Source organism: Telmatherina bonti (assembly GCF_933228915.1).
Source record: "Telmatherina bonti genome assembly, chromosome: 12".
Lineage (NCBI taxonomy): Eukaryota > Metazoa > Chordata > Actinopteri > Atheriniformes > Telmatherinidae > Telmatherina > Telmatherina bonti.
In genome coordinates, this window is record NC_136610.1 from 36375937 (window position 1) to 36397570 (window position 21634).

Sequence of the window (21634 nt, forward strand, 5' to 3'; positions counted from 1 at the left end):
ACATTAGAGCCAAACAGTGAGTTGCTACCTAGCTTGGTAAAGGGGCGCCACCTTGTGGTGATGAGCTATTACAACCAGGAGCTGATGAAAACAAGACGACAGCTTCATAAACCATTACATTTCTTACAATTATATGACAAATGTGGTTTTACCCAACCCTGGATCAGACAGATTTAATTACAAAGGCTGAGTATAAAGCTTTATACATCGTTCAGTCTGTAGAACCTGGACCTGAGGTCCACTGACAGAACCTGAGGGTAAAATACTCTGGCTGTGGGGACAGGGGTCCAAACTCGCTATATTTCGAAGATTTGCTCAGATGTTTTTTTGGTTTGAGTCATTACATGAATATAATTTTGTCCAGCTGTTCTGAAGCTTTTAATCTTTCTGGTCTTCGAGGCGATAAGAGGCTCTGTGGAGCTGCTGAGGGCAAAGTTGACTGAGGAGCTACCTGTAAGGTGTCTTCCTGTCCTCTTGTCTTGGGGTCTCGGACATGACGAGGTCTGGAGTCGCTCCACTGCATGTCGTCACCTAAACCAGTGGAAACAATTAAAAATAAATAAATGCACATTTACACCAGAGTCTTAACTACAGGCCATGTTTGGGCCTCGACCACCTTTTTCCAGCATGTCCAAGTGAGGTCCATAAGGGTTATATTTGGGGTAAGTGGGTGCTGAGTGGGCTGGACCAGGTACCATGAGGTTTCAGCTACATGAGTCCCATATGGGAGGGGGTATGAGCCCCGTAGGGGATGTATGAGGGAGCCCATGTGGGCTGGCAAAGGGCTGGGATATACTTGTTAGCAATACATCTGCGTACGCATCACGGCTGCCACGCGTTCCCAGTATCCATTTGGCGAACGGGCAGCTCGTGTTGACGCCAGGTAACGTGTCGTGTTGCATTACTGACTTGACCACTACAGGCGCTCATGCCAACGAGAGCATGAACACAAGGTCAGAGGTCAAAACGAAGATTGATAGTTGTGAAGAGCGGCTCTCTGACCTCATCCATCGGCATCTTTAGGATTTTCGTTCCCGCTACGCATTGACAAATATGCTACGGGCTGCCCCCTGGTGGCCACCTCCAGCAATAAAGGTTTTGGCTGCAGCGAGTATAAACAGACGTAGCAGAACGTTGGCGCATATGGTCAGGTTGACAGTAGGTATTAGAGCTGGGCAATTAATGCAGAACCGTGCATTAGACGGTTATAATGCACGACACGGAGTCTAGAACACCACGACGTTTAGAAATACTGGATAACTGTGTTAATTAATCGAGATCTTAATTTCGGTCAAAATAATGTGATTATAATTTTTGTCATAATTGAGCAGCTCTAGTCGGTATATCCCAGCTGTTGATCGTTGAAACATGAGTGGCCCACCATAAAGACCAGTGGCAGGCCAGGGGGCCTGGGGGACCAGCCGCCCAGCGGGTATCCCAGCCAGTCTGCCACAGGGACTACGGCGCCTCTGCCCAGAAGGCAGCAGCAGAAGATCGCAGCCATGTTTCTACGCTCAGGTTGCCCAGGAGAGGCCGCGGTCCATCCTTACTCTGGATTCTGATTGTTGGACTTCATGTTGGTTTTAAACATGATTTTAAAGACAAAAAAAGGAACAAATATGAGCTTGAGATAAAATAATAATAAACACGGAATAGATTTATGCTGCTGTGTCACTGAGCGACATTTATCTAAATAAAACATTTTATCAGAGTTAATATACTATAAAATTTATGTAGTTAATCTGAATTATTTCTTATTTCTATTATTAATTATTTATGCATTTATTTCACCATTTTTTAGCTTCTAATTTTATCTCATGAAAAGGTTATAATTAGTTTTTGTGTTCATTAGCCTGACTTGAGCTGTTAAAATGTGCGTCGAGCAGCTGTTCCTCTACAACCCGCCTGGCGAGCATTTTGTTGCGTGTGCAGGTTGACATGCACACGATGAATACATTCTCTGTGTCTTGTCCTGCATTAAGGTTTTAGCTTTTAACTGTGAGCAGATTTTGTTGAGTCAGTCAGTCATTTTCTGAACCGCTTAGTCCCATTAAGGGTTTCGGGGGAGCTGGAGCAGATCCCAGCAATCAATAGGTTTAGTTACTAAACACAAATCAAACCTAAGCTACCATTTTCCATTAGACTTAACAGGAACGTGTGTCTGAACCTTTGACTGGTGGGGTGTATAACTTAGTAAATTATGCTGGTGGAGCCTTCAGACAGGCAGTTTACATGCAGTAAAGTTTATTTATTTTTTTGGGATTATTGTTTGTTTCCTGATATAAATTTTATCCGTCTCTTAATGAGGAAGAAGCTTCAAACAGCCTGCTGGGATCTCGTTATTTCATTTGCTCCCGTTCATTTGATGAAGAGCTTCTTCATTTCCAGACTTATTTCCTTTTTTTCCCTTTAACATTAAAACAGAAGAAAAATGATTTCTTCTCATTGTCTAAATTTATGGAGAAAGTTGTTAAAAGGGAAGTTTATGGTGACATCTTTCACATAAAGATCCAGAAATAGCTGGAAGATTCAGACTAATACCCACTTTTATATCCTCCTCTTCCTCTCCCTCCTCGTCCTCTTAGCCCTCCGCCACCCGCCCTCTTCCTCCCATCCGTCCGTCTGGGCAGCGTCCCGCCTCCTGTCATCAGGTCCTCGGTGGGGGCCAGCGACCAATCGCCGAGCTCCTCTCTGTGGTCCGACTCAGTCTCAGAAGCGTTGGACGCCTCCGAGTTGGTGCCTAGAGGTCAAACGTGAAATTATTACTGAAACTTTATTCCTGGGCTGCATGACTTCATGTCGCCACGTTTCACTTCACCTCGGACTGAGATAGAAACATTTTAATCCCCCGTATCTGGTAAACAATTCTGTTCCACCGTCATCTGGCAGACACTTTTATCCAAAGCAACTGACACGTGATAAGTGATCAATAAACCACAGTGATGAACGGAACATGCATGTCTTGTAGGTGGGACGAAGCACCCGGAGAGGATCCATGAACATGAACATTCATTGTGCAGAATTTTTTTACTTTTAACGAAGATTTCGAGCAAAAAAAAGAGAACATTTAAACACACAAATAAAAACTTTCCAAGTTAAACGAAGATAGAAGGCAAAGTTAATTTATCTGGTCCGAAACATTTTGTCCGTAATTACAAATGCGCAAACTTTCGTAGCTTTTCATCAGGATATATCCATCCGCTTATCCGGGGTCGGGTCGCGGGGGCAGCAGCCTAAGCAGGGAAGCCCAGACTTCCCTCTCCCCAGCCACATTTGCCAACTCTGCGGGGGGATCCCGAGGCGTTCCCAGGCCAGCCGAGAGATATAATCCCTCCAGCGTGTCCTGGGTCTTCCCCGGGGTCTCCTCCCAGAGGGACGTGCCTGGAACACCTCACCAGGGAGGTCCAGGAGGCATCCTGACCAGATGCTCGAGCCACCTCAACTGGTTCCTCTCGATGCGAAGGAGCAGCGGCTCTACGCTGATCTCCTCCCGGATGACCGAGCTCCTCACCCTATCTCTAAGGGAGAGCCCGGCCACCCTGCAGAGGAAACTCATTTCAGCCGCCTGTATACGAGATCTTGTTCTTTCAGTCACGACCCACAGCTCATGACCATAGGTGAGGGTAGGAACGTAGATCGACTGATAAATCGAGAGCTTCGCCTTCTGGCTCAGCTCCTTCTTCACCACGACAGACCGGCGCAGAGCCCGCATTACTGCAGACGCCGCACCGATCCGTCTGTCGATCTCGCGCTCCATCCTTCCCTCACTCGTGAACAAGACCCCGAGATATTTAAACTCCTCCACTTGAGGCAGGACCTGACTCCCGACCCGGAGAGGGCAATCCACCCTATTCCGGCTGAGGACCATGGTCTCAGATTTGGAGGTGCTGATTCTCATCCCAGCCGCTTCACACTCGGCCGCGAATCGCTCAAGCGAGAGCTGGAGATCACGACCAGATGAAGCCAACAGGACCACGTCATCCGCAAAAAGCAGGGACCCAATCCTGAGGCCACCAAGTCGGATCCCCTCAACACCTCGGCTGCGCCTAGAAATTCTGTCCATATAACTTATGAACAGAATCGGTGATAAAGGGCAGCCATGGCGGAGTCCAACCCTCACCGGAAACGAATGAACTTACTACCGGCAATGCGGACCAAGCTGGAGATCACGACCACCAGGATATAATACAACTAAAATCCACATTGATATTTTTTTTTATATCCTTTAATAAGTTTTTTAGGTTTAGTTTAAATCTTCCTCTCATCCTGCAGCATCCTCTCAGTGTGAGGCTGGAAGAGAACCTTCATAAATAAGCAGAATAAAGTGGTTTTTGTGGATTTTCTTCACTGCGAAGAACCAGTAAAGTGGCAGAAAGTTTCTACTTCCAGTAAAGACGGGGTGAAGTTCAGCCTTGACAAACTGTGTAAAGTTAGTCGTACCTGAAGCAAATGATGCTCCGCCCCCTCTCCGTCCTCTTCCTCCCCTTCCTCCACCTCCTACGTAGGGTTTTCCTCCTCCTCCTCTGCCCATCCCCAGACCCATGCCGTTATCGAACACGTAGGCTTTGTCTTTTGGGTTTCGGGGTCCGGCGCCGCCGCCTCCTCCACCTCCTCCTCCGATCTGTCTCAACTGCTCATCAATCTGGAGACGCTCCAGACGCAGCTGATCCACCTCCTGTTGACACAACATCCGTTTTATTTCTTATAGATCCGCTTGTCCAAACCAAACTGGAAAGATGGAGTAGTTTTATAATAATCTGACCATTTGTCCCAGTGTGGTAGACTGGTCACTAACTGGAGACAGAACTGATCCTACACGGGTATCCGGCTCAGATACAGACGTGATTTATGGATCAGATATTAGTATAAATTCACCAATCAACCCTACAGATCCACCGACAGAGCTTTTAATGGCCTCATGTTTACTAATCAGAAGAATTATGCAGGTTTAAGCTCATTATTACTGAAATATATCAATGAATACCTTTCATAAGATAAAAAAGCAAGACGGCAACGTGAAAGGTGAGTCGAACGACGTGAGCTCAGACGTGTGCAGATGGTGGAGGACGGTGTTACAACACAAACCTTAAGGTAGTTGAGGTGATAGTCCAGCAGTACCGTCGCGTTGGAGATGCTTTCCTTGGTCCCTACAAACACAAACGGCACCATTCCCTGCAGCGGGATGCAGAGCAGAAAAACAGTTTCAACACAAATAAAATCTTGACATTTATTTTGACTTACAACGGGGCTTTATGGATTAAAGATGTGTTGTGGAGCAACTGGACCTTGCTGGTGATGCTGCAACATCACCTGCTACTGCACCACAGTGTGGAATGAAAAATAAACGATATTTGTCTGAAATAAGTGTTTAACTAATAAACTGTTCTGACTGTAGCCTGGAAGGATGTAAATCATTCACACGTCTGAAATCTTGGCTTTCCAGCGGTGCATAACGTGTAAGTAAGATACGTATTTACGTGTCACGTTCTGCTCACGGGATTTCTCATGTCAGCAGGTTAATCCAGTACTCCACATTAGGGCGGCACAATTAATCGGATTTTGATCATGATCATGATTTTGGGGGCCACAAATAAATAATCCGATCGTCAACGATATTAACATTCAGAATGCAGCTCTGATCAGCCAGGTTCTCAACCAGCAGTCTGCCGACCACCAGGGGCGAACGCGTGGTTAAGGTTTCATTAAGCTGCCGTAATACCAAGCACGCACACCTTTTACCAGAAGCCAGTTAAGTATCGTTGGATTGGTTTTTTCCTGTTGCAGGTAAAACGGATTGTTTTGATTAAACAGCTGATCGAGGTGGTAAAAAATACAAACATTTTTACAATATGGAGCATTAAAATACACAAACCCCGCCGTGTACACAACCCGCCCTGCTGCGGACGAAGTTGCTTGTTAAATATGAAATAAGCAGCTTCATAGCTCAAAAAGCAGACATGCCGCCCACATTGATCCCTCCCGGCTTCAGACGAAGCTTCTGGTGGAGGATGGAACGAGCTTTAGACTGATGAGAGCAAGTCATGTCAGGAATGGAAAATACAGCTGCATCAAAACAGATTCCTTCCTGTAATTATTTCTCCAAAGGGGCGTCGCCTACGCTGTATGATGAATGTCCAGGGAACAAGGGAGCTATATCTATCGCTATCATATTATATATATATATATATATATATATATATATATATATATATAGTTATTTTTATTGATATTTTATTTTGATATTTATATTTGAGCTATGAAGCTGGTGTGTGTGTGTTTATACATAACGTAGAGTTGCCAGGTAGGTTGCTTACAAACATAGGTAGGTTGCTGGGAAAACATAATACATGTTTTCCCAGACACAATGAATGATCGTGATTAATAATCGTGATTACAATATTGCTCTAAATAATCGTAATTATTATTTTGGTTATAATCATGCAGCTCTCATCCACATACATGAATAGTTTGTTTTTTATAAACAAGCGGCTGACCTCGTCTGCGGCGGCTGCTGCTGCAGCTGAGGGCTTCTTGTCATTCTCAGGCTCGATACGAACCCTCACCACACCAGACTTATCAACCACTTCCTGGATCAGTTTGCCATTCTTGCCGATCACCTTCCCTGCAGGGGCGACAAACAGTGCCAGTAAGTCTGCTGAGACCTTTTAAACAAATATTTTTTAAATATCATGCTCAGATAAACGCCAGGCATAAACATGAACGTTGGGATTTTCTCACCTACTAAGTTCCGGGGAACTTTGATGACATCTTCGGAAAACTCCAGGAAACTTCTGGCTATACGGACGGCATCCTGGTCCTTAAATACGCAGCAAAACGAACCAGTATCAAATCAGTATCACTTCCATTCCACGCCTTTGTTCATCGTTAGTCAATGCGTCCTACCTCTCCGTATATGTGGAAGGTGCACGTCTCTTCGTCCAGGTCGATGTTGGTGACTCCAGGGACTTTACGTGCTTGCTGAATGTTCGCCCCGTGAGTCCCGATGGCGAGACCCATCAAATCATCCCGAACCACGAACTGTTCATGAAATCGTGACGCCAGCTGTCTGGAACTCTGAAGATACATGAAAAAAATGGAGGCGAAAACAAAAAGACAATGAACGTCAGGAGAAAACAGTAAAAGAAAGTTGTTTTAAAGGCAGTTAACCTTCTGATGTGCTGGTCTTTTTCTATTAACCCTTAAACCACCAACAGACCTCTCATGCCCGCCAACGCCATCTCTCATATCATCACTAGGTTATAAGGAAAGGCAGTGTAGTATCCCTGCTCCAACACAGATCACTAAAATTAATGAGTGTTTGTGCCGAACCTGACAACCAAACCTCGAGTAACCCCGCTTCAGCTGGTCTACGGAGGTTTTCCAGCGTTTCTATCCATCCAGGAGGTTTACAATCCAGACACAACATGTAGTGTTTATTCAGAGACTAGATGGTAAATCCACCATTATTTATCACATCTTCATCACCATCACTACCATGTTGCTAAGAGACCTCTGTTTTCACCTGGACATGATGATGAAGACACTTCCTGTCAGACTTTCCACCAATCAGAGAGCTTAACCTGACGGTAACGTCCAATCAGGAGCAGCCAAAGATCAACAGGTGATGAGAAAAGCAGGAAAATAATGATCCTCTATGGCTGGAATAAAGCCAAGAAGGCATTTGGGATGCAGCTGAGGTGGAGGTGCTGCAGTGAGGATAGCACTGACGAGCATTTTAAGGGGTTTTTTTTTTTTTTTTTAAATAAAGTCTCCTAATCAGGCTGTTTAAAATTGACTTGGCTAGTCGTAATTTCATGATGTGAATAAATAATGAAAAGTACTTTATCCACACACAAGCATTTTGTGTTTTATCTCTACATTGTGTGGGTTCTAGTGGCTTCTAGTCCAGCAGGCAGATGAGAAAGTGGATCCAGGAGACGTCGAGTTTGGACCTGGTCTGACTGCAACACCAGGTGAGCTGAACGCCACAACCACGATGTGTTCAGGAACAACAAAACCAGTTATTTTCTGGATCAAAGAGAGCAAAGCTATCAAACTGCGTAACACAAGACTAATAACTTGATGTACAAATCTTATTTATTGAGTGGGTGTGCGGGCGTACCTCCAGCTGCCTGTTGGCCTCTTCGTTGCGCAGCATGAGCGACAGTTTAGTTCGGAGGCTCCTGAAGTGCATGTCGCTCATCATATTAGCCCGCTTCGTCGTAACCTCGTTCACTGACTGCAAAACAGTTAAGAAACTCACTTAATGGGACGTGACTAGCCGAGGATATGATGCACAGATGAGATACAAAAATTCTTAAAATAAAACTGTGTGACGAACCAAAATAACCAGCTGCTTTTTCTCTGAGTCGTAGGTGATGCTGAAGGCTCCGACTGCCTTTTTGAAGTCTTTGTGTGCCGACTCCTTGGAGCACCTGGCAACATGGGATAAAACACGAGACCAGGAGTCGTTTAGCTGCAACCTTCAGTGAAAGATCATCAATCATCCTCCTCTGTGCTTGTTCTGATGGAGCGGGTACACAAACCTTCAACTCTCCAGATGGAACAGGGTATACAGGAAGCGAGGATGACATGATAAAACACGACTAGATCCTTACCAGGTCTTTAATTTCAGGAAAACCCATAGACTGTACATAAAGAGGTTGACGGAGCCTAGAATTTTTCTGAGGAGCTGAGCTGAAGCTCAATGGAAGGTTCTCACTGTTTTTATCTTGGCGAAACGGGCAAAAGTACTTCACCAACACACAAGCATTTTTAATTTGTGTTTTATCTCTTCATTGTGTGGGTTCTAGTGACTTTTCGTGTCCAGCAGGTAGATTAGAAAGTGGATCCAGAGGACGTTGGGTTTGGACCTGGTCTGACTGCAATACCAGGTGAGCTGAACGCTACAACCACGATGTGTTCAGCAACAACAAAACCAGTTATTTTCTGGATCAAAGAAAACAAAGCTATCAAACTGCGTAAACTCAAGACTATTATAAACAAAATCTTATTTATTGAATGTGTGTGCAGTTGAAGCTCAGTGGGCGGTTCCCACTGTTGCCATCTTGGCAAAACAAGCAAATACAAAGAGAGCTTACTAAGCAATGGGCACTGACAAGCAGGTAGGCAGGCTAAAGCTAAGGCTTGCTGTTAGCCAGCTTTATACCTTTTTATATATACATATATATTTTAAATACATTTTTTGAGGGTGTGTGCTTTTGATCGACAGGTAGCCGATATTTGGCTGCAAGAAGGCAGAATGAAACACAACTTTGGTCTTTAGTCGGCTAAGCTTTAGCCTGCCTACCTCTGCGACGGAGGGAACCACCCACAAGTTTTAATTTAGCTGTTGAGAAACCGACGTCACAGAGTTTCTGTCTATCTCTTAGGCAGTCTGTGGTTGCATGTAGCTTCTACACATCCTCTTGATCAACCGTAAGGCTGTACTTAGTTTTCACAGTTTCTGAAACAAATACTGAAATGGTAAGTGTTTGCTGTTCGTATATTGCTGTATTTACTTGTTTTATGACCTGGTGAGGACCAGAGGGTCTGTTAAAAGTACATAAAACTGGAAGAGTATTTATTACATCTCCGTAGACATCATGATAAGTCCATTAGATAAACTCAACATTGATCCACTAAACAGTACGAGTCATTATTGATGGTTTATGTGTCTCTGTGTTTGTGGTGGCCTTACATCTGTCGTAGGTCTTCAGGTACATCCAGTCTGATCTTGATGAAGGTGTTCTTGGTGGCTGGCTTATTCGGGTTGACCGGCCGTAACCGCTCCAGTGTCACTATCTCGTTTAACGTAGCGTCACATGCAGCGTACTCTATTACGTAAAACTGCGGACAGAAACGTGATGGTTAAAGGATGCAAAAGTCAAACCCAGTCAGTCTGCTTGACATCAAACTGTGCACAAGTCTGAGTCAGGTGTGTTGAAGCAGACGTTCATAGGAAACCTGCTGGATTACCCCTGGTCTAGAACATCTCTGAACCAGTGAATGGACTAGTCAGTCAGTCTACGCTCAGTTTTTCTTTGTACACTAAGCTGATACGAATAAACTTGGACCTCAAAATCTTATCAACATGGTTCATGTCAGGCTGAAGATCTGCCATTAGTCTGATAGAAATGGTGGTTTTATGGAGGAATACTGTAGTTTCTTGACTATTGAGCATTCCTGAATCTAAGCCAAAGCCACTAAATCTAAAAAGATTTGTACATATAAAGGCTACCTGGCCTGCAAGCTGCAGGAGTTCACGATGTAAAATTAGATATTTACGCAGAAAGATTTTGTTTTTTCACAAACAGTGACTGTAAAACAGCTGGTTACACAGTGGCCTAACAGAAAAGTTATTGATCGTCACCTTAATCTTCCTCCTGCACACTAAAACCACTACCGTCGTCTTCGTCAAAGTCGGAATCAGCCTCAGAATTACTTTGTCGCACACTTTTTCAGTCTCGCTTTGGTTGTCCTTCTACATGCCCCTTTACTCTTGAGGCAAGTCTGCCTGAGCTTGTGCTGTTCTCATCACGCAGCGCCTCACAATGTTACCCGACATAAGTAAATAAATTAATAAGCTGCATCGTTGTTAAAGCTGCAAAGATCAAATCGTGTGGAATAAGCAGCGGGTTACAGAAATGACAGTAATAAAGAAAATCACATGAATGTTTAAAGAACCAGTGCTGCAACTTCAGGATATTAAAGTTGATTAAGGAAGTTCTTTTTGTTTTGTTTTTTTTTTTTTAAAAGGGAAACAGTTCAACTTTTGGCCACTAGGGGCACTAAAGCCATAACTTCCCACAGGCTACACAATAGTGTGGCAAATTAAACAGTCTTCCTCCCTGTTTTGGACGCAGGTTTGCAGACCACTTTGACCAGCGAAGTAATTCCGATTTGGTACAACTCAGTTTAATGACTTATTGTTTAGGAAAGTCAGCATCAGCCGTTCGCTTAAGGGACAGAATTGTATCAGTTGCTCATCGTTCTCTTACTTCTGATATTTATATTAATTATAAGAAATGCAATTATTGCTGTAAACCAGCCCAACTTGCATGAAATGTTTAGGGAGTCACGTTAGCTTTGGTCTGTAGCCGATTAGCTTCAACTAGCTGCATTTAGCTTCTGCTAACCAGCTAAATAAAGACACGGACGTATCCTGCAACGTTCTGCAGCTCATCAGATGCTTACTGCCATTGTTCTGAATAAAAACTGACTGAAAGATGGAAAGTTCATCACATTTTGCTATGTTTGCACAACAGGCAAAGAGCGAACTTAGCAGTCTGCTAACACTGATGCTAACAGAGTTTTACATCCAGGCTGGTCTTCCACCAGACTCCAACCAGCAGGTGGACTCGTGTCTTTCCTCTGAAGTGATCCCTTTCCTGCTTTCTGGACTCCTCAGACACCGTTTTCACCTCCTTACTTCCTTCTGACATGGCAAACTTTAGTTAGAGGAGGAGGAAACAGCAGCACAAAGCAGAGTCTCTGTGTTCATAGCAAAGTGTTCAGGTCACATGACTCCATGAGAGGCGGATCCACTCCTGCAGAGCTACAATGTCTTGTTTCTAAAAGATGGCAAACCCCTCAAAGCGCCGACAAGCATCAAACTCTGTATACTGACCCCAGAAATCATTCATTATTACCCACATCAGGCTGTGTTGGTGAAAAGTTACACGGTGTCACTTTAAGTTAGGTGTTAAAACGCTGCTCTGTAATCTAAATGGTCCTACATGCCCCCCCCCCCCCCCCCCCCCACCAGGAGACGACAGTCCGATCCAAATAATAGTTGTTGGAGCCAAAGAAGACAGATTTAAAGTCAGCAATCGCCTTCAGACAGCTGCATTAAAACTAGTTTAATCTCTTTTTAAGCTTTTTTTTTTTAATGCGTACTGCTGTAATGCTTTTAATGTTTTTATTTAGAGCACTTTGAGTTGTCTTTACCAGTACACCTGCCCATTCTCGTTTTCCCTGTATGACAGGCTGTTAACCACATTTTCCTCTGACAGAGAAGGAATACTGCACTTAACCGGCGGAGAATATTCTGTTCCAGTGTCAGGAGAAATATACCTTGTACAAAACAAAAAGACAAAAACATTTTAATGTCCATAATATCTGGCATCCAGTGTCGTTGGCTGTGTGGATTGTGATGGTGCAGGTTATCACCACGCATCTAGAGACCGACCTTTCTCAGTTCGGTCTGAGGATGTGGTGTTGAACTTAGTTTCTGACACTTGCTACTTTAAAGCATGTTTGTGGCCAAACTGGTGCAACCGAACTGTTCATGTTGCTGCCTCCAAAAATAAATTCAGCTCCGTAGAATTAGCTAATAGTGACTAGTTCTGACTAATCTGTAGTTAGTAGTTATGCCGACTTGTTTGGTCCACATCCAACGTGTTTAAACCAAATTATACCATGGTCAAAGATAATTCTAATGAAAACTGCCATGCGTTATTTTTGTATATAGGTACACGTAGTTCGCGAGTTTGATCACTGGTATATCACTCCGTTACGGGACGTTACCATAGCAACACCGTAGCAGTTGATTCAGATCAGCTAATTTTGACAGGCGAATGAGAGAAACGCACTGTAGGTTGTTTAGCATAAAAACTACATCAAGGCCAATATAAAATAGTTCTTATACTTCAGCATATTCAGCAAGTTTTGTAAAAAATAAACATTTTGTTATAAAATGTTTGATTCATGGGACCATGGTTTAAGTGGATTTAATCTTTGTATCATGACATCTGATACGTTTACCCTTGTTCTCAGTTTACATTCAGGAGGCAGATATTGTATTTCTACCTTTTTCCACCTTTACCATTTTTTTTTTTAACCTTTTTCTTCTCTTTCCATTTTTGTTTTTCTGCTCTTTAATGTCTTTGTATAATTTCTGACAGTGTTGGTGTTGTTAACGTGCATTTCTCTTCTTTCTCTCAGCACAACTCCCTGGACAAAGCTGCAAACCCTCTTTCCAGTCCCATTCACCTCCAACCAGTCCAGGCAGATGGATGTCCTCCCTGAACAGAGTTGTTCCTTCCTGCTAGGTTTCTTTGCTTGGCTAAGAAAGCTAACGGATTGTCTAAAAAGTGCCCTGAGACGACGACGTTGTAAACTGGTGCCATAAAATATATATCTATTTTCATTGCTCAACCTGTCCTGCAACACAGCTGCTCTGCAGCTTGTTTAGTGGTGCAGAAGTGAAATAACCTTTTAAAAGCAAAGACCGGGTCTTACCTCTCCTTTGACCATGCGGACCTTCGCCAGCCACCATCCACATGGCTCCTTGTCATTAGCTCTTGAATATACCTGACACACACACACACACAAACACACACCGTAAATTTCTGCCCATTTAAAAATGACTTAATTCTTCCAAGCATCCAGCCGGAGAACAGTGACTGCTGACTGGGGCATTAATCTATTATTTCTACACAAATAGCTGTGATTAATGATTCAATTGTCTGGTTTTAGACAGATTTAAGATTTTTTGACAGATTTAATTTGTCTGGTTTAATTGTTGGAGCTCAAGGTTCATAATAGTTTAATCATAATGTAAAAATAAAGACTTTAGGAAGAAAAACAGCCTTTAATGGGAAAAACTGAAACATAAATATGGCTTAAACATTTTTTATTATTTAAAAAACAAACACTACTGATCTTTGTCAGATTTAGTCACGAATGCGTGCCCTAAAGGCGACTAATTCTTGCTTCCCATCTCTTCTCCGAGCTCTTTCCAGGAAATAAAAATCAACCTGAAACGTCTTGGTTTGTTGCTGCAAAAATTTATTATTTTTTTCTTTTCTTGCAAAGGTTTTGCAAATGTATGTAAAATGTTTGTTGTTAAATTTTAAACACAAATTTTAGACATTATTTGTCTGCAACTACTATTTAAACAGAAAGCACAGATAAAAGGAGGCGGCAGGTTCACCTATATTGTGATTGTTCAGCGATTGCAGCAACTCTCGACTCATCACGGGAACTTTTTTCTGCAGACTCTCACATTAGCGGCTAACGCCAAGACCGCAGGCCATAGACTGGATATAAAAAAATATGGGCGGTGCCTCTGTGACGTCACCCCTAGGTTTCTGAACAGCTGAATTGAAGCTCGGTGGGCGGCTCCTACCATCGCCACCTTGCCAGGGGCATGCGTGTCGTCTGACCGGAAAATACTGAGATGGGGGCTGTGAGCGTCATGGTGGATGATTGACATCGAGCGAACTCCGAGCTTTCTGTAGCTAAGAGCTAACCGAATTTCTAAATGTGCTGAATTTCGAGATAAAATTACTTTTAAACGGGCGAGTTAGAAAAAAATTCACTCCCCCCACAGTTGTCATGAAGGCAAAACTGACCTATTAAACCTAAGATGGATTTTTGTACCAGGCTGTTTATTCCTGCTGTAAACATGTTTATTTCTACTGTAAACATGTTTATTTCTGCTGTAAACATGTTTATTCTTGCTGTAAAGTTGGTCTTTTTAACATGGGAGTCTATCGGGTTTTGCTCTGTTGTGGATTCCCTAGTGGATGAAGGGGGAACTGGAGGTTTAGGCTTCACTTTTAACTGCTGGAAGTTTCCGCTTGCCGCAGGCCCGCAGCTAACACTAATGCTGCACCATGTTCAACAACCAGAATGTCTTAAAAACAACAGGAAGTGGCATCACCACCCACAGAATGGAACAAATCCAATAATAGGATGTGAAATGTAGACAACGGTTTGGTCTTTATTGGTGTACTTCAGAGTTGCATGTCGACGCTTCAGATCAGATCAACGGAACTTTATTACTCCTAGATATCTGATTTTGATTATCATGTAAACAAACCTAAACTTGCTATCTGAGACTGTCTTTATTATTTATTATTGTTACGTAAACATTTACAAAACGAAATCCAAGTTAAAATTGACTTTAGGGAAAACCAGGTCAGATTCCAGTCAATTATTTCTTAATGCTAAAACTTAAACCTGAAATGCACCGTTCATGTTTCCAGTCCCCTACAAGACAGACTTTTCGTGTCTTTGGTCATTTATCTTCTTTAGTTTCTGAAAAGGGAATAATTCCCACCTCAACTTCGTCGCTTTCGTTGATGTCTTTGCAGAAGCCTGTTGGAGGAGGAAAACGCACATCCTGGAACGGGATCTGACGCTCCGGCTGCCAGCTGGACAGAAAAACACAAACACCCTGAATATGTTCCTCTTGTCATCAGCCAAAGCTGTCAGTTCACAGCTCACATGCATGTTAGGTTACTCACTTGTTTTCAAACGCCACAGAGACAGATCCCTCATGAACATCCTTCACAAAGGCCTACAGGAACCAAAGAAGAGAGTTCAGGTTTGACATAAAACGCTCAACAAAACAGCATAAACTTCTTCTTCTCAGGGGATTTTGAGCTTTGGGAGCGAATCAGGTTCAGCTCTCTCAGACTGCATCCATGTGTGTCGATGACTGCAAACAGGACAACATGCCTAAAAGGAAAAAGACAGAGATATTCCAAGCCAGACCAATGGATCGCACTCGTCTGACAAGCTATCTGCTGAGAGAGGACGGATCAATCTCCATCCAGGAGAGACTTAGCAGGCGAGACTTTCCCATCCACACTGACAACATACCGAACACCTGCTACATGTAAAACTCCAGCATGGTTCACCCATAAGGCGGGATACATAAACCCACCTGCAAGCAGCACCACAGTAGTATTTAGGTTTTATAACACACGGCTAAGATATAACAATCTCATCAGCTTATGTCATGATAAAAATAAAAATTAGGGGTGGGAAAATTAAATCGAAAAATCAAATATCCAGTTTTTTTGCTTCACAATTTTAAAATGGATTTTTTTGTTAATAAAAAAGATTTTTCTTTTTTTTAAAAATGAATAAAATGAATCCATTGTAAAACTTTTGTCATTTTTATTGATCTTTTTATTTCTGTTCCTGGGCTTTATAGCAGCAAAATGATGGTCTGGCTACTGTGTTATTTTTTTCCCCTCATTGAAATCAAGAAAAATGACGAGCAAAAAAAAGTTTAAAACATTTTTTTGTTATTAATGTACAAAATTCAGCAAAATCGAAGAATTGAGAGAATCGAAATTTAAATTGAATCGGCACCCAAAAAATCTGAATTGAATCGGGACAAAAGCATATTGTCATGACCCCAATATATATAATTACTAAAAGGTCATATCACCCAGCCCTAGTATAAACATGCTGAGTAAAATACATAAATATCCGTCACGTCCTGCCGATGACATGCCTGGTGCCACCGGGTTAAAAGCGTGTCTTTAGCGTGGACCTCTGCAGCGCTGCCATGAACGACGTCCACGTGTTCACATGGAAAAAGGACGGAATACCTGGATAAAATTCCTCATTCTGTGTTTGTAGAAAGGAAAAGGAAAAAGGCAAAACTATTTTACAGTTGTTCTCTGTAAGTTTTACAAAATTGTTAGATGACTTTTAAGCATGTCACATATTATAAATAATCCTTTTATATCTTACTGTTTATGTGAATTTATGGGAATTTTAAGAGAAAATGTTGGATTATAAATTACTGCAATAAAGCAGCTTTTATCTGTTCTGACAGGGAAACACACCTGACTGCTGGAAATCGGATATTATTCCTTCCATGTTGAGAAAATGCTGAAATTCACATTTTATCTTTTAACAAATAAATCCTGAAACTTTCATCCGTCAGATATTTCATTAAAAAGTATGAAATGTACAAGAAATATTTTAGTTGAAACTGTTTAAAAGATGTTGCTGTTTTTGCTCAATTTCCTGAACTTTTATTCCTGTAAAAGCTGCTCTTAATACAAGTTTGTAACGCTACTTTTGAGTTTCTGTCATTTAATTTTGCATCCAACAATGTGATAAATCGTGAAATAAAACCTGAATTGCTGCACTGCACTAACATAAATCAGGGATCCTCAACCCTGGTCTTCCAAGGCCGGCGTCCTGCAGGTTTTAGAAATTTCCCTGCAGCAACACACCTGACTTAAATCAAAGGGTAATTAGCAGATTTGTGCACAAATCTGAAAACCAGCAGGACAACCTCCTAACAAGGGGCCAGAATTTAGCTTCCCTGATATAAACATATACAATATATACTGTCTTAATGATGTCAAGGTCTGGTTTGCACAAAATTCTTTAAATTCTTTATGAGACAAAGAAAGAGGTAATATTGTTTGGGCCCAGTGTCAGCTCTTTGTCAGACCTGGACCCTCTCAGTCAGTACAGCAGACCCAAAGCCACCAACCTGGGCGTGATGATGGACTCAGATTTTAAACTTGATAAACAAGTTAATGCGGTTATGAGAAGTAGTTTTTATCCTCTTCGCCTTTTAGCTAAAGTTAAATCTTTATCCTTCTCTGCATGCTTTTATTTCCTCGCGTCTGGACTGCTGCAACGTAGGGTTGCTCAATTATGACAAAAATATTAATCACATTATTTTGACTGAAATTGAGATCTCGATTATTTAACACAATTATCCAGCCGGAGCCGACTGAGACTGGCCGCCTGGGAGTGCTTTAGGACGGGAGAGGCTCCCGCTGCTCCTTCCTTACAGTAACTGCAGAACAATATGTGCCTTCAAGTCAGTCGCCAAAACACCAGAAAAGTCTCTAATAACTCCAGTAAAAGCTGCTAGATTTGTCGCTTTGAACTAAAAAACTCTCCAGATTTAGCGAGAAAGTCTCCAAGTTGGCAACAGTGTCTGAATGAAAGCAAAGCGGCTGTGGGAGGAGTTTACAGCACAGCGCTGCAACGCCAGAGACGCTCGATTGGCAGCTGAAGACAGCAGGAGAGGAAACTGCAGAGAGAAAAATAATCACACCCTTTTATTTTTATCATCGTTGAAAACTCAGATCGTACTGACATTAAAATCCGATTAATCGCCCAGCTCGACTGCAACGCACTTTATTGTGGAATTAATCACAGAGCACTTTATTGACCGCAGTTAGTCCAGAAAGCAGCTTCGCGGCTATTAACAGGAGCTTAAAACTCGGGGGGACGGGGCCTTTTCCCTGGCTGGACCTAAACTGTGGTGTTTTAAGTCACGTCTTAAGACTCACTTTTATTCTCTGGCTTTTAACACAGTGTGAGTTGTGTGGTCCTCTGTGTCTCTATATTTTTATTTATTAGGGTCCGAGCTATACGAAGTATAGCTGGAGCCTATTGTTATTGTAATTTATTTTTATTAATTATTTATTCATTTTTTTAAATTAAATAATTTATTGGTTTTTATCAGTTTATTGGATTGATTTTAAGTTTATTACTTTATTTTTATTGATATTTTAGTATTGTAACATTGTTTTTGTTTATTCTGTGGAGCACTTTGGAAACTTAATGTTTATAAAATGTGCTATATATATTATATATATATATATATATATATAAAGTGGATTGGATTACAATTAAAGAAATATGTTTTTGGTGGATTATTTCTACCTTTTAATAAAACAAACTGGTGCTGTATTAAATACCAGTGGAAAGCCTGATGAGTCGCCTTTACAATGAGGTGTAGCATGTAAAGGTTATGCTACTGTAAAACGAACAACACAGCTAAATGTGTGGAGAATGACGCTCTGAAAATGTGTCAAAATCCCCAGAAAACTTCTCCTGTTGGTGTTCATTCATTCATTCATTCATTCATGCATCAGTCACAGGTGTATGACTGGGAGCTGGTTAGAAGACACGGAGCCAGTGGTGACGCCATATCTCCAGAATCTGGTGCCCAACTTCATCCTCAAAGATGACAATGTTTTGTTTTCCTGTCACATTTTAAGGGGCCACAGCCCCCGCGTTTAGCAGCGCAACATATGCCACAGAAGCCCAAACCTTACAAGTTATATCCTGATGTAAAAGGGATGAAATATTTCCAACAGGGTTTAACACAACACCAGTTTGGTGCATTCTAGTTGTGTGGCTTGGCGTCTGATCTGAAATAAGCTGAACCCAAACGTGTGTGTGTGTATATATATATATACCATAGTAATAAAGTCCAGAATTAGGTCGGCTCCTGGGAGGAAAAGGACATGGTATGTCTACTTTTTAGTCAACGAACTCCCACTAACAGCCTTGCTGCTCTGAGAAACATGTCTGTTTCCTGAAAGTCAAATTAGAAGCATAAAATTTGTTTTCCTAATGACCGAAGATGCTCCTCTGAAGGCTAAAATCTGCTCAGCTGAATGTCCATTTCCATATCTAATTGTAAAGATGGGTAAAATTAACAAAAACAATTAACCAAATTCCTATTTCTCAGTGCAGTAAGAAATAGTAAAATTCTGCGCATGCGTACACTAACACAGGTCATGTGATCAACACTTTTAACCCGAGTCGATGTCTTATTATCATTCAGCCTCATGTCACCAACACACCCCCTCCCCCCCAAAGTAGCCTGAATATTACCAGCAGTCCGTCTGTGCACCACACAGGTTCATGCAAAACAAATTAAGTTGCTTAATTGTTCTCAATTAAGTTACTTTGACTGTGGAAAAAAAGACAATTGTAAGAATATAAAACCGTCTTTTCCCATCACTGAGCAACAAACATTACAAACACATCGAACCAGCATTTCTGCGACTACAACTGCTCTGGTTTTTCAGTGATAATGTCTCGTTTTATTGATTAAATGAGCCAGTAGCTGTGGTGCATCGCAGTGTTGTTTACAGGTTTGCTACATCCACGTCCCGGTGGAGGTTGACCACAAGGCCCGAACCCACCAGCACACATCCCCGGGCTGGCCTGGTGAAACAGTTCCATCTTAGCGTGGGTCAGTGTGTATTAGCAGGGTGGCAAACCTCGAATGAAGTCATTAACTCACCTTATAAAAGGCTCCACTTGTCCCTCTTACTTCCACCACCAGCTCCTCCATGACGCAAGTTACCACAGCTCGCTAGCTGCTAGCCACCGTTAGCTGTGTTAGCAGCTAGCAGGTTCACCACCGTTAGCTTTGTTAGCAGCTAGCAGGCTAGCTGGCTAGCCTGACGCTAGCCCGGGCAGAGTTTCGCTACCTGGCCAAATTGCCCTGCCAGTTGGGTGGAATTGTGTGCGACAGAAATGTTTGCTTTCCGTTCTGCACTTTGTAAGGATTCAGTGTTTCTTCCTGTCAGATGTGCGATCCCGAACGCAGGGAGAACCAGAAGGAACAGGCTACCCACGTTAGCTTTCAGTAGTTAATGTTAATGTGTGATTAGTGGAGAGGCAGCTACTGCTGCTGCATCTCTCCATGTGACGTTTCCACTTTCTTCCTCGGCTGCAGTCTCAGGCTGATTTCTCTCATCCCAGCCGGCTGCTGCTCTCCGCGGGTAATGGATGGGAATACCAGTCTGGCACTCAGGGAAATGCATCCAAATTAAACTTCCAACAGCTTCCACCATGTAGGAAACCTACTGCCCAATCTTAAAACGGAGGGACTGTCCCAGCATGTTTATCCCCAAGTTGTCTTCGGATTATACACACACGCACACGCGCACACACACACACACACACACACACACACACACACACATATATATATATACACACACACACACACACACACACACACACTACTCACAAAAATTTGGGATATTTGGCTTTCAGGTGAAATTTATGGAAAATGCAATATGTTCATGCTACAGTGATATAATATAAAAGTAAGACATTTAAGTAGAAGGATGCACTATTGATTTTCTCATCTCAAAAAATTCATTCAACACAAAAGGTAACAACAATGGTAGTTACACCACAACAAAAAATTTGAACGTCTCAATATCTGGTCATGTGCCCTTGAGCATCAATTACAGCTTGACAACGACGTCTCATGCTGTTCACAAGGCAACTTATTGCCTGCTGAGGCATGGCATCCCACTCTTCTTGAAGGGCAGCCCTCAGGTCATTGAGGTTCTGGGGTGCAGGGTCTCGAGCCTCTACACGACGGCTCAGCTGATCCCACAGGTTTTCAATGGGATTCAGGTCTGGAGAGAGTGCAGGCCGTTCCATTTGAGGTACACCAGTCTCCAACAGCCGTTCCCTGATGATGCGGCCTCGATGAGCAGGAGCATTGTCGTCCATGAAGATGAAATTAGGCCTGTGCTGTTCATGTAGGGGCACAATCACTGGATTAATGATGTTATTCAGGTAGTATGAGCTTGTCACTGTACCATTCACAAAGTGTAGGGCAGTTCTGTACCAAGTGGACACCCCTGCCCACACTGTAACACCGCCACCACCAAAAGCTGGCCTGGTGACAACAGTGGCTGATGCATAGCGCTCTCCCTGACGTCTCCAACATCGTTGCCGGCCATCATTTCTGCTCAGTGTGAATCGACTTTCATCAGAGAACAGCACTGAGGCCCACTGGTTCCTCGTCCAGCGTAAATGCTCCCTGGCCCATGCAAGACGATGATGCCTGTGCCTGGTGGTGTGGTCAGGTACCCGTGCAGGTCGTCTAGCACGCAGACCACGCTGATGGAAACGGTTTGGAATGGTCTGACGGGACACTTGGGTGCCTCTCACCTCTCTTAAACGTGCCTGGAGTTGAGTGGCATTCATCATCCGGTTTCTCAGGGCAGTGTTCACAATGTAGCGGTCATCAGCACGGGATGTGGCCAAAGGACGTCCACTTCTAGGCCTTTCTGTGACTCTTCCAGTCTCT

The 21634-nt window shown here is 42.8% G+C and overlaps 1 protein-coding gene across 1 annotated transcript in view; it reads right to left on the reverse strand.

The window, feature by feature from the left end:
* Positions 1–20177, reverse strand: part of fmr1 (fragile X messenger ribonucleoprotein 1) — a 27454-nt gene extending 7277 nt beyond the window's left edge. The window contains exons 1-14 of the mRNA XM_079250474.1: positions 19820–20177; positions 15255–15307; positions 15068–15161; positions 13243–13314; positions 9701–9849; positions 8342–8435; positions 8123–8239; positions 6904–7074; positions 6739–6817; positions 6495–6622; positions 5086–5172; positions 4441–4675; positions 2546–2740; positions 452–531 (exon numbers count right to left, since the gene is read on the reverse strand). Coding sequence (XP_079106600.1) covers positions 452–531; positions 2546–2740; positions 4441–4675; positions 5086–5172; positions 6495–6622; positions 6739–6817; positions 6904–7074; positions 8123–8239; positions 8342–8435; positions 9701–9849; positions 13243–13314; positions 15068–15161; positions 15255–15307; positions 19820–19870 — 1605 coding nt within the window. The 5' untranslated portion in view covers positions 19871–20177. The remainder of the gene's footprint in view (positions 1–451; positions 532–2545; positions 2741–4440; positions 4676–5085; positions 5173–6494; positions 6623–6738; positions 6818–6903; positions 7075–8122; positions 8240–8341; positions 8436–9700; positions 9850–13242; positions 13315–15067; positions 15162–15254; positions 15308–19819) is intronic.
* Positions 20178–21634: the final 1457 nt, after the last annotated feature.